Source organism: Rhipicephalus sanguineus, chromosome 8 (assembly GCF_013339695.2).
Source record: "Rhipicephalus sanguineus isolate Rsan-2018 chromosome 8, BIME_Rsan_1.4, whole genome shotgun sequence".
Taxonomy (NCBI): Eukaryota; Metazoa; Arthropoda; class Arachnida; order Ixodida; family Ixodidae; genus Rhipicephalus; species Rhipicephalus sanguineus.
This window is the reverse complement of record NC_051183.1, coordinates 14,129,619-14,148,804: the sequence shown is the minus strand read 5'-3', so window position 1 is coordinate 14,148,804 and position 19,186 is coordinate 14,129,619. Positions and strand designations below refer to the sequence as shown.

The 19,186-nt window shown below is 43.3% G+C and overlaps 1 protein-coding gene across 1 annotated transcript in view; it reads left to right on the top strand.

The window, feature by feature from the left end:
- The window catches only part of LOC119401421 (venom metalloproteinase antarease-like TtrivMP_A), a 75,821-nt gene that overhangs the window by 4,025 nt on the left and 52,610 nt on the right, over positions 1-19,186 (top strand). The window contains exons 3-6 of the mRNA XM_037668207.2: positions 7,419-7,511; positions 10,730-10,853; positions 15,152-15,223; positions 16,216-16,346. Of these exons, the coding sequence (XP_037524135.1) occupies positions 7,419-7,511; positions 10,730-10,853; positions 15,152-15,223; positions 16,216-16,346 (420 nt within the window). The remainder of the gene's footprint in view (positions 1-7,418; positions 7,512-10,729; positions 10,854-15,151; positions 15,224-16,215; positions 16,347-19,186) is intronic.

Here is a 19,186-nt window from a genome sequence, read left to right as displayed (position 1 = left end):
CACGAGTTAACATAAAAATCATGACACGCATGTCATGTACAGCATGACTTACGTGCCACGCTCATGGGGCGCTGGCGGCGGTTTCGCTAGATTTATATACACCAAAATTGGTATCTTGTGACGTGACTGTGTAACGAACACAAATAACACGAGTTAACATGAAAATCATGACACGCATGTCATGTACAGCATGACTTACGTGCCACGCTCATGGGGCGCTGGCGGCGGTTTCGCTAGATTTATATACACCAAAATTGGTATCTTGTGACGTGACTGTGTAACGAACATAAATAACACGAGTTAACATGAAAATCATGACACGCATGTCATGTACAGCATGACTTACGTGGCATGCTCATGGGGCGCTGGCGGCCATTTCGCCAGCTTGCTCTACCCCGAAATTGGTATTGCGCGACGTGACTGTGTGGCGAACATAAAAACACGAGTTAACATGAAAATCATGACACGCATGTCACGTACAGCATGACTTACGTGCCACGCTCATGGGGCGCTGGCGGCCGCTTCGCTAGCTTGATATACACCAAAATTGGTATCTTGCGGCGTGACCGTGTGAGGAACATAAATAACACGAGTTAACATGAAAGTCATGACACGTATGTCATGTACAGCATGACTTGCGTGCCACACTCATGGGGCGCTGGCGGCCGTTTCTCTAGCTTGATCGACCCCGAATTTGGTATTGCGCGACGTTACTGTGTGACGAACATAAATAATAGGAGTTAACATGAAAACCATGACACGCATTTTTCTCAATGACATACAAGACGATGTATGCAGCTCTTTGCTGGCTGCTTCGCATTACATCGATTCCCACAATGCGTGGGATCTGCCGGCTTTTTTTACTTGCAGTCGCAAGTGGTCGGACGACCGGTGCTAGTCGCAGGTGTGAACGAGCCTTTAGAGTGTACTTCTTATTCTAGTACACTCTAGAATATATTCTAGTACCGGCGTAATGGAAGAATCGGCAGACGCAAATGGCGCAGCAGTGCGTACTTATTTCACCTTTAATAAATCGTTGAATAAAGCGTTCGTTGTTGTTAGTCACCGGACTGCTTCCTTTTGTGGACAAGAAAGGAGCGCCTGTCCTCTCCACAATGTTTCTTCCTGTTCTGTGTTCTTGACAGCCAGCATGGTCCAGGCGTGCGTCTCCGCGTACCTCCTCGTTGCTGCTACAATCGACACTCGGCGTCGATTTCAGAATCACTGCTTTGCAAAGGATCGAAGCGAAAATGATTTGCGAATCGCAGCGGCTTTCAGAATCTCAATATTTTCTTCATAAGTTGCAGACACTGATGACGGCGGCGATGCCGAAGGTGATGACGAACACATAACTACACGTCTGTGTCTATCAGACGAAATGGCAACTAAAACTCGCGTCACCGTTTCGTGTGGCCCCGCAATCAGATGGGGCACTTTCGGGGCGTGACCGCGGGGGGTGACCGTGCGGCAGCTCTGCCAGCGCTGAAAATTGGCGGGCTTTGCACCCGTGTTGAACCACGCTCGTTACTGGTCATACTAATCAATATTACAGATATTCGCTCATCCCCCATGGTATTATCAGTGGCGAATTATTACTAGGTTGTCAATAACTACACGTAGATGCAGAAAGATGGCTGATCCCTCCTTCATAGGAATCCGTATAGCATGAAAGTGAAACGTGTCGTCACAGAAGTAGTTGATTATTTATAGTGCTTTGATATATGAGAGCTTGTATAATGCCTATTGTGGTTTGGCAGATATAGCACCGCCTGAGGTGGACGCACCCACGTTGATCCCTGGTGGCACATCTACGTCCTGATGACCAATGCCCATTATCATGATCTAACCCCTGCTGTAGCTGATGTTGTTAACATACCCCTGGATACCACATATGGTGAATTCCGCGCAAAGATGACATAAACAAGCACATAATAAACAATGATACTCGATATACACTCATTCAAAGCGTCGTGAAACGCGAAGACGAACGACACTCGCGTCGTGTGTCCCCTCTAGCCTGACCGTTAATTCTTACAGGGCGAGCGAGATACGCGGTGCGACAGCCAGGCGAGTGTCGTACAGCAATTTTTAATATGGATAGATGCTATGAGCGAGGCTTGGTCTAAAGCCGCCACCTCGCGGTATGTTAAAGCGGTGACGAAATTACTCTTCCCCTATTAGAAAACGAGCCGAATGGGACGGTCGTAACGCCGGAGCAAATCGCAGAGGCCACGCATTACTTTCCTCTACCCCGTCCAGATCGAGATATCGACGTCCAGACGGCGACCGCACCCCGCTAACCAAGAGCGCTGTGAGAGGCAAGTGTGAGAGATAAGACGGCTTCGTGTAGCTTTCGGCATGTGTTTATCGGCAGCGCAGTGGGTTAAACGCCTGGCGGCCATGGTTGCAGACCGAGAGGTCGTGAGTTCGACTCCTGTCAATGGACCTTTTGCTTCTAGTTTTGACATTTGATGGCGTTCATTTTGCTGACGTATTTCCATGACGGAAATGCCTCATGACAACCTTGGTGGGCCCAGGCATAACACACTTTTGTGCTAAAGCGCGATATGTGTAAAGTTTATGTCACTGCTCCTTTAACGACAGAATACAAACGCACGCGGCATTGGATGAAATGCACGGAACGCCACACGTGGCGAAATTAAAATTATGCGAGACGCAGGCAATGCTGCATTGTTGCCCGCACTGCCTTTGCGTCGTATCGCTGGCGGCCCACGCCAATTTTCCATTTTGGGGTTGTAGCGCCGCGCCAATCGTAGCTAGTCGACCAGGGAAAAAGGAGAGCGTCCCGCGGCTCGTGGTGGAAACGCGTTGGCTCTTGTGCACTCTTATGCCACAGGAGGGAAGATACGAGATGGCTGAACTAGAATCGCGGTATATATCACACACCGTGACCAGAATCCTGAAGCTAAAATTACAGCGCCGACGCACAAGATACCCACGAGGAAAAGAAACGTACGACACACGCTCTAACAACTGCTTTATTCTTTCATACGCCAGTGCATATATAAGCCCAGGGCTACCTTACTGCACATGCGCACTTAACAATAGCTCTAAACCGAAACCTGTAACAAGGATGATGGTGTATTAAATACGCGAAGACATAAAGTCATATTCAGATGGGTGCAGGGACAAAGATAAAAAGAAAATTTCACGTCTATCCACGAAATTAATGATGATGAGTGGGCGAAACACCGGGGATCATTAGTGTAACCGTGAATCCCCCGTACATTGCCCACATCGAGCATGAAAATGCGTGACACACGTGTGTACAGTATATATAATGTTGTTTTATTGATGTCATAAGGCGTATATGGTGTTGAGGTGGCCGGTCCCGATAAGCAACGGGCAGGATGCGGCAACTCTGCTCGATATTGCAAAGAATTCACTAAGCCAAGGACATCTACGTTCTTCCTGTCCATTTACTGCGTAGTCCTGCCGTCTAAGCGCGAGAAACCTTCACCGCGGGGTCCGCTTGTTGTCTGCGTCGTCGTGCTGCAACAGCTTTGCGACCCCTCGACTTCGCTCGCAATTGCGCCGCCACTCTCGCCTTTTCATTCATGCAGAAGCGACCGTTTTCATCCATGGCTTTCATCCAAAGAGAGCGCGTGTGGGAAAAGCGCCCCCAGCGGTCTTCATTCAAACCAGAGCACGCGCCGGGGGTGAGCGCTCCCGGCGCGTGCTCAGTGTAAACCGGAGCTACGCTAGACGCCGGGGGCACAAGGCTCGGCCCTAAGGTGCTTCGCCCCAAAAGGTAGCAAGGTCTTGGTACTCAACGCTGGGTCCGCGCTGAGTACCGCTGGGTCAGCGCTCGTCTTCGTTGCTCTCTGTCTCATGTCTTACCTTGCGCTGTGATCACAATTTTAAACCTAAAAGTAGGAAGGACAAAGAATTGGCGTTTGCGCTATAATTTTAGCCCCAGTAATATGTACCAACTAGGCCAAATGAAGTTTTATTTTAGTGATCATAATTGACGCCAGCAGAGAACGCGAACCATGGCTTCACGTGACACCACCAAGCGCCTTCTTTATTTTCTTCTCTTGAGGTAGCGCGCTCTGCAATCGTAGTTATTATTATCAACTTAAATCAGCATTTCAGTTGTTCTGGCAAAATTTACTTGCGAAGAACAATGGCGTGGCGAGGCACTTAAAAATAATGTCTACATTAAACCAAACTTTATCACAACAGGCTGTCTATCGCACTGACAAGGCGCTGGCAGCTATAGCTGACACATATGTTGGTGTAGTCATTTGAATATGAAGTTGTTTAAATTACTGAAATTTCTAGGTGACCCTTAGTTCTGAGGGTGCAAGGATAGTTATGACGAGACGTCGGATTTTTAGGCATTAAAAAAGCTCGTTATATGCGCCAAAATTAGGCAGGCGAAGCAATGTTTCAAGCCTTGATTTTCGTAAATATAAGCGCAATAAATCTTCACATAAATGCAAATATTTTTAAATGAAGCTGTGCGCGACCTCTATCTACGACAGGAAAACAAGAGTGTTATTGCTTCGGATGGTACAAAGGCGGTAAGAGTTGAACATAGCCGTGCAATTGTGCTTTGTCCCGCATGATTTGCAGAACATGGTCTCTCCCGTGTTCTGCACGGTGAGTAAAGTGTCCACTGTCGAATCATCACAATCCTGGATGTGTTTTAAACATGACTGTGAAGTTCAGAGCAGGAGCAGATAGCCAGATCGCTAAAAGACCAGAAGGGAGGGATTTCTTCTATTGGCCGGGTCGAATGGCGTAGAGTCAGTTTCTCCTCTGAGAGGGAACAACTAGCGTAGCCTGGCGGTGGGAGGGGGTTCACCTGCTGTTTCCCATACTTTTCAGTTTTGCATGTATATATATATATATATATATATATATATATATATATATATATATATATATATATATATATATATATATATATATATATATATATATATATATACACACTCACATACGCACGAGCGCACTAACATACACAAAGTATGGTTGAACTCCCCTCCCCCCCGCAAAACATTTTTAGCTCTGCTACTGTATTGAACACATTAAAAAGCAAGCAAAATGTAGAGAGCATAAAATAGCGTGCACATCGCATTTTTCTTTCTTTTTTTTGCTCTTCTCTCTCCTTTCCGCTGACGGCTGTCCGTGGTTTAGCATTCGCCAACCGCTCGCGCCATGTGAGCGCGGCGGCGAATGGTCCCCGGCGTGTCCCACTGCACTGTTTCTAGCGGTTGTTCCCGGGAGTTGGTTGAATAGATGAGTATGCTGAAACCCATAGTTCCGAACAGGCAATGTGGCGCGGCAACATGAATAACGGTCTGAAACTTCATCCGGGAGCGAAACTTGAGGCTAAGTAGTGTTTATGAATGCGCCAAGTTCCAGCCTTGAAGAAGACAAGTCCGCTTGTCGAAACGTTGACTCGAGCACCCACCCCCTGTTTACGGATTTTTTCATAAATTTTGAAAGTAGGCAATTATGGGCACTTGGAAGCATTTAGGCACGAACACAAAAAATAGGCATTTACAGGCGTTATAAAAACACTATAAGAACCCTTCTTAACCTATAATTCATTCTCATATATCAAAATGGCGCGATATTAGCGCAAGGAACAAAATAGGCATTTGCCTAAAATGAACAAAATAGGCATCTGCCTAAAGTGAACTTGCTCTTACACAAAAGTACGCGAGCATTCTTTTTTATTTCACCGCCAATTTCGACCTTGCCGGAAGAAAATGGAATCCTTGAAATTGAGATAAGCAGCAGCTGAAGTAAGTATCATAGAACTGCATTCGTACGCATAAAAAAAAGAAAATGAAGCACAAAAAGTTCGACCTTCCCACGTGGTCTTGCCAGGCACATCAACCACAATGGCATGTAGATGGTACAGCATGGTGCAACGTAACGTCGGAACTCGCTTTACAGCACCGACATCGCTTTTATCGAAACGAGGCCAAAAAAAGTTTTTTTAAACTCCTCAGATCTCACATCTGTCCCACTCTTTAAGCATTTGATGATATTACGTTAGTAGAAAGACATTAGTATGGTAAGTTCATTGCACTACCTTTGTTACTAAGTGGTGTGCTCCAATAAAAGGGGCAAAAGTCAGGGGATGATGGAAGCTTGCGATGAAAAATTCGTAAACAGAGTTTCTGTGCTGGAGCCGACGTTTCGACAAACTTACTTGTCTTTTTCAAGGCTGCAACTTATAAGTTGCGTGATTTAAGTGGTGTGTCTTACGCCACTGCCGACACCAACTTGGACCGCAGCAGGTAGTTCTAGTCAAATTAATTTACACATTGTGGAGCGAGGACGAGGAGGAGGAGGAAACAACACTTTACCTCCATGCCCGGAAACAGACATTTCGCATACCATTTGTTTGGAATTATAGTGTAGGCGTCTTTTTCACAAAAAAATATCTATCAATAAAATACACAATCGGGACTCCAATGGCGAACTTGCAGTCATTACGGGGAAAAGCTCATAGGAACTCTAATGGATTCCCATGAGGTGACTCCAAGGGGACAGTCATCAGGTGTGGCTATTTTACCATGCACTTCGTTTACCATGCACGTCGTTTTTGCCTGTAGCAACAGAAGAAATACGTTTTAACAAGACTTTTTGTTGGACTAGTTGGTACTTGCTTAATGACATATTTTAGCCGCGAAAGAGTCCTGTCGTTGTGCGTTTCTTTGCTCTGTGTATGCGTTCTTTCGCGGCTAAAATGTGTCATTAAACAACAGAAGAGTTGCGCTGCTAAGCACGCGGGCGAAGGTTCAATTCCCGGTATGGAGGAAAGACAAAGTCAGGATTGAACATTGTGCAATGCGATTGAAAGGAAGAAAAGTGGGCACGCACACGCCAGGATTAACCTGCCCCCAGTTTGTCGATAGGACAAGGGCATCTTTTTTATTTTTTTCATGTGACGCCAACGCCGTAAAGACGAAGTGAACGTGCAGCTCGCCTCCAACTACGGCTTGCGTAGGTAGCCATGTGACTTATGGCCGAGTCACACAAAGGCCAGATTTATTTTATTTGCTTTTTTTATAACGCGAACGCCACAGCAACGACGTGAACATGGAGCTTGCGCGCCTCGACGCACGAGGCGCGCTTGTGGTCAAGTGAGTTCTTGTACAATTCCTCGATCAAGATCCTCTTCGTATGATACAAATAAGGTCTTCGCCTTCATAAATATCGACGTGAATCCATTTGAAAATAATTATTGAGGTCCTCTTGGAATTCTTGAGAAATCCGGCAATACTCATAGTTTCAATGTCTATATTATTTGTACAGTTTAAATGCATGTCTTCTGCAAAAGGGTAATCGATGACTTCCTCCATAAAAGCTCCAATATAGACGTTGAAGTGACATGTACAATTATCAGTGCTCACGTTATTTGTATGCTGCAGGTAGATACGTCTCACATCCGACAGAATATATACCATGACACACACTACCAGTCCTCCCTGATGGTGCGACAGAAAGACGGCAACGTGGAAGTCGTAAGTTATGTTGTTTGTAGAGGCTGTTCACTACCTGCGACATACGCATGAATTTTGCAGCTTGCGAGCAGCTTATATAGTACTTTAGTAAAATAAAGGCACCATCAGCCGTTCTTTTTGCCGTGTACCCAAAGGAACGTTCCTTTCGGCACACAGCGTCTCAAAAAATCTTTTGGAGGATAAATATAGCATCCTTTTAGATTTTTGTCTTTGTGCAGCACAGCAATTTTTTTTAAATGTTCAAGACATTACAATAAGTAACCAAGATTTATAGATGCGGTACTTGCCACATGCATGTGTGCCCTCTCAATATGGCGATACTTTATCCTTTGGAGCTCACACAGTTTCTGGCGCTTTCTTCTCAGAGGCAGTGAGAAGAAAGCTTCCCAGAGTACGCGAATCGTTAGTGTATTTTTTCTGTATTTAGTAATGTATAAATGAAGTGTCCAAGCTGTTTTATTGCACAATACGTTCAATCAATTCACCACTTCAATATTTTACAACTACTTTGCATTCATCGTGAATGAATTCAACAGGGGCGTAGCCAAGGGGGGGGGGGGGGTGTTCAAACCCCCCTCGAAATTTTTCAGTTTTGCTTGCGTATATAGGCACGCACACATACAAACGCACGCACGAACATACATAAAGTATGGTTGAATCCCCCCCGAAAAAAATTTCTGGCTACGCCCCTGCAATTCAATATTTGGAATTTATTTCTTAATGGTCATCCAGGATTTGTTGCGGCTTCTTATCAAAAGTGGTTGTGATATTTAAAAGAGGTGACAAAGATAACTTTTCTAACTATCGCCCAAATTCTTTATTATATGTTTTTCCAAAGGCTTTGATAAAATATTACTGATAAGGTTAACTGAGTTCATTGATAAATTTAATGTACTTAATGACGCGCAATTTGGCTTTCGAAGTGGCCGTTCCACGGAGCTTCCACTCCTAACTCAGAACGACTTCACCCTCAGAGCATTTGAAGAAAAGCAATCAGTAATAGGCATTTATATATACTTCTCCAAGGCATTTGATAGGTTGAATCATCAAACATTATTAAAGAAATTACTGTATGGTGTTCGTGGTTTACCGTTAAATCTCGTAGCATCATACCTCTGGGATCGCATGCAACGGGCAGATATAAGTGGCTATTTATCTTCATGTAAGCCCGTAATTGAAGGGTTTTACAAGGGAGCATTTTAGGTCCGTTACTGTTCAATCTTTACATAAATGATATAACAAGTATTATTAACAAACCTAAATATGTCTTATACGCAGATGATACGACACTATTATTTGATTTACAGAATTTACAAAATGCAACAAATGAGATAAATGACGCTCTCAAATGTCTGAGCATGTGGTGCAATTTCAATTCATTACAAATAAATGTAAACAAAACAAAAGGAATCATATTTTCACCACCCGAAATAAAGCTTTCGCTAAATGACGCTTTAGTCTTGGGGAATTCCGCCATAGATATTGCTCATAATGTCAAAACTCTTGGGGTGTACTTTCATAAAAATTTCTCGTGGGTTACACATGTCAACCATCTGGTTGGCCGCATTTCTAAAACCGTAGGCTTACTCGCAAAATCACAATTTTTGCTTTCGAGTGGTGTTAAACTACAGCTTTATCATGCGCTGTTTTCGTCTCGAATGAGCTACTAATTTCTTGCCCGGGTTACCACGACACACACAAACATAGATAGATTACATATGCTACAAAAGGAAGCTATCCGTCACCTAGCTGGAGTATACTACAGAGCACACACCGGACCGCTATTTACACGCTTTCCCATAATTTCTGCTCACAACTCCTAAGCATACATTTTAGTCCTCAGATAGAAACGGAGTCTTACGTTTTCTGATGGAACACTCCGTTCATTAGCCCAGCTTAAGAAAAAGCTCACCCATATACCCTTTCCGTAATATGGAGAACTGGATTGTTCCCTATACTCGTTTAACTATGAGTGAGCAGATGCGCTGTTCGACTTCCAAAACTTCTAAGCTACTTCATAGAACATAAAATAGTTATCGCCTCTACCACTAAGAACACATTAGGACATGTTTTTGTATCTCTTCGGTAGTTTACACCTCTGGACAATTGTTCGCTTCTTCTTTCTTAGTTTATCTGTATTTATATCGTGTTGTTCTTTCTCTTTCCTTCCTTTGCAAAATGTAATTACGCATATTCACTCAGCTTCTTTTATTTGAGAAGTATAGCACGTGGTTTCGTGTTTTTTTTTTTGGTACGCGTATGAAGTATCTTTAATTTTATATAAAAACGAAAAACACACACGAAATGAACACCCTTGCGGTATTTTTTCTCAGAAATGTGCGTATTAGGTGTTTTGCCTTTTGACTGCATCTACTGTCATGCTGTATACCTTGTAAGGGGGGCTCGAATCCCCATCAAGTGAACAGTGTCCCAGTTTTTGTTCGGGCCTCCTCCATTTTTTTGTGTGTATACCAATAAAAATGCAATAATGTTTAATTGAATTGAATTGAAAAAGCTGTCGACCAGGCTTCGAGTTTACTTATACGCACTGAAAAAAAGCAAGAAACTACGTTTACCTGCCAAACAACACAAATTGGCGCAACATGCAGCAGGACACTTTCAATCAACACTTAGATCTCTGAGAGGAAACAGCACCACAGACGCGTGATAGGTGAAACCTTCAAAGGAATAATTACCAAGCTGCGTCAGCGGGAGAAAATGCTTGTGTGGCAGTCATTTTTGTGGTGGCCTGACGGAATGAAGCGGTACAGATGCAGTGTCCCGTTTATAAGCAGTGCACACGACTTCCGTCCGCCCAGGTTTCCTAGGTGAGCATTCAACACTGTCGAGACGTGGCACCTGAGCACCCAGTGCCTGTATTTGCCTTGACTCTTGTGGTCTGTCTTAAAACCTGTAGCAGCCGATATATGATGCATCCAGCTGCAATGCTAACATGCTGATGGAGTTTTATGTGCAACTGAGCAGTAGCGATGGAACCTGCGTGAGCAGACAATGCGTTGGTGGAACAGTCACGTCTGTGGCAGCCTCAAGCTATCTTTCACACTTTCCGCATGCTTTTGTCTATATTTGTAACATTATTAACAATAACATTAACACACTACCGAATATGGTGCTTGGTTTGTTATAATTGATATATGTACTTCTAAAAAAACTGAGTGCCATACACTAATTGTTACACTGTTTTCGTTTTACTGTAGGAAGGTATCATCAATGACAACTTACGAATTAAGCCTCTCCCAGAACGCGAACGTTCATTGCAAGGTCAGATGCTACACAAGATATTTGAGGTAGATCCAATCAAAGGAAACTTCATCAAAGCAGGTAAGCAATTCTTTGGTTGTATTTTTCTCGAACCGCATAATTTTGCTGTCTACCTATTTCAAGGCTTAAAGAGTTCTCCCTTGAAGAGACAAACATATTTAATACATAGAATCAGGGGTGCCCATATGATGAATCTAATCCTCATCATGATAGAATATCGGGTGTAGATACAGTGGGACAGGTTGACGGTGTGTTCTTGGATTTTGGGAAAGCCTTTGACTCGATTTCACATTCACTGCTATTGTTTAAACTTACCGCCCTGCTCTCATTAAATCCTAAAATGTTTTGGAAGCACTTAAAACATTGTGGCTCAAATTCCTTTGGAGTACAGGAGTTTATAATGGTAGGTTACTTACAAATACCGGAGATAAAGCTGCATGCCTAAACAACTTTTTCCATTTCGCATTCTTACCCAAACAGAGCTGTAAATATCATCCACCTACTATGAACATTTCGTCTGTGCTTCCTGTTGACCTTAGTGTTAATGGAATCGAAAAACTACTGAACGACATTTATGACAGTAAACCTAGTGGTCCAGATGGAATTTCTCCGCGTGTGCTCAAACGTCACGCGGGGCCAATTTCCAAGTACCTTTAGGCAATTTTTGAAAAATCTTTAGCGACAGGTATCTTACCACATGACTGGAAAATTGCGCACGTTGTACCGATACATAAAATAGGTTCCAAAAGGGGCGTTTTAACTATAGACCAATATCCCTCACGTCATCCGTGTAAAATTCTCGAGCACATTATATATAAAGAAATAATAAATTATTTAAATTAGTATGGGAGGCTAATCAACGAGCAGCATGGATTTCTTAAACGACTGCCTTGTACAAAACAACTAGTAGAGTTTTATCGTGATAAAATATCGGGCATAGATACAGTAGGACAGGTTGACGGTGTGTTCTTGAAATTTCGGAAAGCCTTTGACTCGATTCTACATTCACTCCTATTTTTAAACTTACCAACCTGAACATGGATAAAACTGTTTTTAAATGGATCGAATGTTGCCTTTCTCAAAGAAGACAACGTGTAGTGCTGAGTGGAAAATGCTCCGCACATGCAGTTGTCACCTCAGGGATCCCACAAGGATGCGTTCTGGGCCCGCTATTGTTTTTAATTTATATTAGTTATATCTCTGCAGGAATTTCGTCTTCTATACGGTTATTTGCGGATGACTGTGTCGTGTACAAAAAATTGCCGATCACCGTGATGCATTAAAGCTTCAGAACGACTTATCGCTCATTCCTAACTTGTGTACCAAATGGAAAATCAACTTCAATATTTCAAAGTGTGTACATCATTGATTTAGTGAAAGGATGAACCATTTCAGTCGCGATACCATATGAACAATGTACAACTGACACAAGACAGTACGTATGAGTACCTAGGTGTGGTACTATCGTCTGAATGTTCGTGGAAACCTCAGGTAGACACTCTCATCGCCAAAGCTGGTAAAGCTATAAATTTGATTCAAAGAAACCTGCGATGTTCGCATGTGAATTTAAAACGTATGACATACATTATTTGTAATAGACTAATCTTAGATTACGGTTGTGTCATGTGGGACCCCGCCGAGGTAACCTTCATTACTGCTCTTGAACAAATACAAAATCGGGTTGTCACGTTCGTCGTGGGATGGTGCGGAAGGAGGAAGAGCTGCACTGCTGTGAAGGCTGAGCTAGGTTGAGAATGACTTTCTGACCACAGCGATAAACAGAGCTTAAAATTTCTTTATATGATTTGCAATAATAAAAGTGGAATTACCAGAGAAATTTACCTACACACACCTCATTATTCTTCAAAACGTCTTGATCATAGTTCCAAAATCCTGGAATATCCAGCTAAAACGAACATCTATATCAACTCATTTATTTCCTAGGACAATTAAACAGTCGAAACAGCTAACTGAAAAGAATATACATTGTGGGAACGAAGATATATTTTATTCAATGCTGAAACCTCTGCGCTTACATGAACGACGATGTATTAATGTGCGAATGAAGTTGCATTATAGGTGCGAACGAAGATGTCTATCATTCAATGTTGTAAACCCCCTTTGGGTGCAGTGGGGTATTTGTGGAATAAAGAATAAAGATGAATAAATAACGATTCGCATGTACTTAACTTTTCATATTTGTACGTTACGTGAGTTGATACTAATAATTTTTATTCTGGATTATTTTTTAATTTTCATGCCGAGTACCAGACGTGTATTTGCTTTACTCAGTATCCTTGAGGAACTTTTCGATTTAACATGGCTTCATTTCATTGAAGCAGAAAGCACAAATGTGTGTAAGATAAGTGCTTTGATGTGAAGGTGAATTAAATCGCTTTTAAGTACTTTTCGAACCTTGCACAGTAATGGTGTACTGCACAAAAGTTCCTGCAATGCTGAAGCAACTGTACAGTAAAAAAATGTCTTATATAGTAAACAGGTGTGAACTATCCAGTACGACGCCGGACGAAATTTACAGCACGGTGTCGGCTTATTACATACCACGAACTTTGCACGCACAACAGGTTACAACGTTTAGCTTTCCCGCCACTCATGCGCCAATCCCCGCGCAGGTGCGAAGTTCTGTGGCGACAGCAGCAGACTTGTCCCATTCCCACGCCTTACATCCTCCATCGCCTTCACCCCTCCAGTTACCCTTCGCCCTCTTGTAAATTCTCCTCTTGCATACCAGACCTAAAGGGGCCCTGCAACACTTCGTCAACATTGTCCGAAAATGCTGCCTATCAGAAATCGAGGCTCCTGAAGACTCGCTAGCTAGACATTATAGCATAGCACGCGGCCTGGAATTTACAAATAATTCTCAAAGTCAGCTAGAAATCACTCCCTCTCAAAAAACGATGCCATATACCCAAATGACCGCGCCATATACCCAAATGCACGGCCATTGGCTGATTTAAGCATCGTGAGCTGCATAGTTACCGCGGCCACCGCAGGAGGCCGCCACTTGACCGCGCGTGCACTCGCGATCACACCGAAAGTAAGCCGCGCAATCAAAGAAAAAAAAATGATATATGTCATGACGCACGCGTGATGTAAGTTCTTTTCTCTGTGCCATCCCTCTCTCCTTAGCTTCCAGCCTGCTCCTCAGGGCGAGAGAAGAGAGAAAGCAATTACAGCATGCGATAAATCTTTAAATCCGCTCGTACTTGACGGACTCTAAAAATTTTTGCGGCGGTCGATTGGTGGTTATTCGATGGTTACTTGGAAACGTCTTGCAGGCCTCTTTAAATCTCATTGTGCAGGGGTACCCTAAGCACCCCTTGGTCTGTTCCTGAATAATTTCTTGTAAGGAATAGTGGGCGGCTGCATGGCGGAGGTTAAGGCCCGACATTCGTGAGGCCATCCTTGAGTGCGCTGAGAGGGTGAAGGAGGCCTGCTTCAAGCAGTTCCGCCTCCACCCCCTGTCCTATTTCCTGCTTCCCTTTACAAAGGGATTCATAAACCTGTTGATTCATTGATGCATTCGTTCGTTCGTTCATGCGCCGGACGTATAAGCTTTCCGAGTGAATACTGAACCTCAGAACTGCAGAAGCTACTCATCTTCAAAGGTGCGCATAGTTCACGCAGACATAGTTCAGAACAAACAAAATGCAGGGCACTCAACGCGTCTCACTTGTGTGAAGATGAATTAAAACCTGTTAGCCCACCTTATAGCTATTCTCTGTAGAAGGTACGTTCTATTTGTGTTCGGAAAATCAGGACATGTTATAGATAACCGCCATAGGCGAAGTCTGCAGCAGCTAACAGCTCAAGGAGACACGTTCATTATACAAAAGACTAAAACAGCATTCACTTCCTTCTAAAGTGAATCGTTGCATACACGAAAATATACGCTACATTTAACTGTTATAACACAAGTTATTTTGTTTAGTTACGATGTATAAATACCCGAGAGTTTAACTCTCTCGTTTCTCGAGATGAACTATTGTGGCTTCCTCGCTGAGGAACATAATATGCAGCTTTGCTGAGAGTTATCAGTTAGTTTTGACTGAGGCGCACAATTTCACCTGTTGTCATGCTAAAGCTCTAAATGCCACTAACAGTGCATCTAGTAGCTTCAGGGGCTGCAAGTTCATCAGGATGAAACACAGCCTTCGTAACATTTATTTACAATCGAAATTAGATCATTTTAGTACATATTTTCCAGTAGCATGAAATATATATCGCTGCATCTACATCAATATTGCCCTGTATCTGCTGAATAACAGTGCAACATTATTATATAATTCGAAACGATTCCCAGTGTCTGATGTATACACATCCATATGTATTTTAAGAGCCCGAAATTCTGCGCCTGAGGGAAAGGCAGAACAACAAGAACAGCAACGGCAGTCACAAAGGCTCTCACTGTAAGTGTACCCTTTGAAGCGTAGCTTTCCTTTATACATATTTGGAAAACAAGTGCAGAAACGACGGCGACACACAGGAAAAGAAGGACGCAGGACGAGCGCTGCCAAACAAATGAAACTTATTGAGCAAAGCTGAAAACGCAAGAAATTAACGCGGTGCCTGCGCAGGATTCTTTCGAGCTGGTTTTCCAATTACGCATAGATTCTACGTCGCCCACCTATCTACCTTACTACTTTCCCTTATACGTCACTTAATGTAAACGATGCAGGCGGATTAAAATTCCATAAATTGCAATATTACCTGTTTCAGATCTCTGACTCTTGTCGTAAGCAGCATAAAGGAAAGTGTAAAATAAAACTACTGATTTCTCTCACAGTCAGTGAAAAACTTCATTTCGTCATATGCTGTATATACCTATTGCAAGTTGCCACGATCAGCCTTATAAGTTGAAAAAAAGTTACACGATATGGCATACGCTGCCTTATGGATTTGATTCGAGTTGGGATCTTTTAACACACTTGTCTGATTTTAATGCCCAGCATTGGACAAACGTGTACTTGGGGAGCGTTAAACAACTGAGGAAGAGCACGTGTGCCAGGCTAGGCATTCAAATGATCAAATATATAATTAGCTGAGCAAAGCGTTGCGCATACAACAGCACGAAGACATCTTCTCGCCTTTGGCTTCGTCAATGGCACACCAAAATCAGGAAGACAGTTGTGGCTTCGCGGACAAACAGAACAGTGTTCGCTTTTTCGCTTTCTTCGCAATATCCCTGGCAGCGTCTACGTATAGGCCCAGTGACCATGTACAAACATTATAGCAAGTGCGACAGTTATTTAAGAAGCTGTAGACTACAGTTCAATACAAACTACGTGGTACTAAACGCAGGTATATAGCAGGTATTGTAGAGGTTTTCACGCACTAAGCTTTTTTATAGAGCCAGTGAAAGATAAAAGAAAATGCGCTAATTAGCTTCCATCCTTTCTAGCTCCTCAATCACGGGCTGCGAGCGTTGACAAGTTTCCCGTCGAGCTTCACATCATTTCCGATAGAGCACACCAGCAATATTACAAGAAAAATCAGGAATTGATTACATACTTGGCAATCATGGCTAATGCGGTAAGTCTGCTTTACATTTGCTTTTGTGTACTTCTTTCAAAGAGCTGCAAGTCACCAACATATGAATATGTTCATACGAACATAGAAACATGATGTCATGCCTGCCACATTCCTTATCGTACGTTCTCTAATGAAAATAGCTTTCATACCCTACGAGGAATATCGCACATTATTCTTCCAATAAAAGCCTCTCTCTCTCTTTCCTTTGGACTAAAAGATTTCGAGTCAAGAAGAAATTTTCCAAGATCATGGAACGCCGTGGTGCCGGTAATAATTTTCGTCTTGATATTTATTTATTTATTCCATTTTTTCTTTATTCATTTTCATTTATTAAGGCCTCAAAGGTCCCTGACGCTACCATTGCGATGTGGGCAACATAGAAATGACCGCAGCTATGGAGGTGTTGATCACGATGTGCATGAGTAAGCCTCCGGGCTGCCAGTTTTTATGCGCGGCAAATCGCGGTTGACTGCTACATCATTGGAAAGATCATTCCAGCCTCGGGCAATGAGCAGAAAGAAATGCTGCATAAATAGCTTGTTGTCAGCTCTTGCCGGAGCCCCTGCATGCGGATGACCTGTTCGATGACTTCAGAGTACCAGTTGAATAAGCTGGTAGTCACGTGGGGTCAAGTAAAAAAAAGCCGGCAGATCCCACGCATTCTGGGAATCGATGTAATGCGAAGCAGCCAGCAAAGAGCTGCATACATCGTCTTGTATGTCATTGAGGAAAATGCGTGTCATTGTTTTCATGTTAACTCCTGTTATTTATGTTCGTCACACAGTAACGTCGCGCAATACCAACTTGGGGGTCGATCAACCTAGAGAAACGGCCGCCACGCCACCATGAGCGTGGCACGTAAGTCATGCTGTACATGACATGCGTGTCATGACTTTCATGTTAACTCGTGTTATTTATGTTCGTCACACAGTCACGTCGCAAGATACCAATTTTAGTGTATATCAAGCTAGCGAAACGGCCGCCAGCGCACCATGAGCGTGGCACGCAAGTCATGCTGTACATGACATGCGTGTCATGATTTTCATGTTAACTCGTGTTATTTATGTTCGTCACATGGTCACGTCGCAAGATACCAATTTTGGTGTATATCAAGCTAGCGAAACGGCCGCCAGCGCACCATGAGCGTGGCACGTAAGTCATGCTGTACGTGACATGCGTGTCATGATTTTCATGATAACTCGTGTTATTTATGTTGGTCACACGGTCACGTCGCAAGATACCAATTCTGGTGCATATCAATCTAGCGAAACGGCCGCCAGCGCCCCATGAGCGTGGCACGTAAGTCATGCTGTACATGACATGCGTGTCATGATTTTCATGATAACTCGTGTTATTTATGTTCGTCACATGGTCACGTCGGAAGAGACCAATATTGGTGTATATCAAGCTAGCGAAACGGCTGCCAGCGCACCATGAGCGTGGCACGTGAGTCATGCTGTACATGACATGCGTGTCATGATTTTCATGATAACTCGTGTTATTTATGTTCGTCACACAGTCACGTCGCAAGATACCAATTTCGGTGCATATCAATCTAGCGAAACGGCCGCCAGCGCCCCATGAGCGTGGCACGTAAGTCATGCTGTACATGACATGCGTGTCATGATTTTCATGATAACTCGTGTTATTTATGTTCGTCACACGGTCACGTCGGAAGAGACCAATATTGGTGTATATCAAGCTAGCGAAACGGCTGCCAGCGCACCATGAGCGTGGCACGTGAGTCATGCTGTACATGACATGCGTGTCATGATTTTCATGATAACTCGTGTTATTTATGTTCGTCACACGGTCACGTCGCAAGATACCAATTTCGGTGCATATCAATCTAGCGAAACGGCCGCCAGCGCCCCATTAGCGTGGCACGTAAGTCATGCTGTACATGACATGCGTGTCATGATTTTCATGATAACTCGTGTTATTTATGTTCGTCACACGGTCACGTCGCAAGATACCAATTTCGGTGCATATCAATCTAGCAAAACGGCCGCCAGCGCCCCATGAGCGTGGCACGTAAGTCATGAGTACATGACATGCGTGTCATGATTTTCATGTTAACTCGTGTTATTTATGTTCGCCACATAGTCACGTCACAAGATACCAATTTTGGAGTATATCAAGCTAGCGAAACGGCCGCCAGCGCACCATGAGCGTAGCATGTAAATCATGCTGTACATGACATTCGTGTCATGATTTTCATGTTATGACTTGTCATTTATGTTCGTCATACAGTCATGTTACGCCATACCAATTTTGGTGCACATTCGATTAACCAAGCGACCAGGAGAGCAGGAAGTCGTAGGCGGCTAGATAGATAGATAGATAGATAGATACGGTCAAAGTCGCAGAAGTTCGCTAAGAAATGCTTCGCATTTAAAATCACAGTTTCGCCGCAAGGGCGAAGCAATGAATGCGATAGCAAGAAATTGAATTGTCACATGAAGAACGAGAAGCAGCTCGATACTGGCAGCGCGCCGCTGAAGCACAAAGAAGGACACCCAAGAAAAACTCATAGGCATGCACAGGGCAAGCGTGAACTAACAAATGTCACAGTTACTTCTTTCTGCTTGAGCAACGCGCTGCAGGTGTCGAGAATGGATAATCAGACTCACATAGATATTTCTTTTTATTGCGATAGCAATTAAATGGACAGTCTCGGCTGGATTTTGCCGTCGCCGTCGCCGCCGTCATGCACCGTATATGTATAAGTATGTATATATATATCTATATATATATATATATATATATATATATATATATATAAAAGCCCCAAAGAAAAATAATTCAGAAAAATGCTTACGAAGCGCGGAATCGAACCA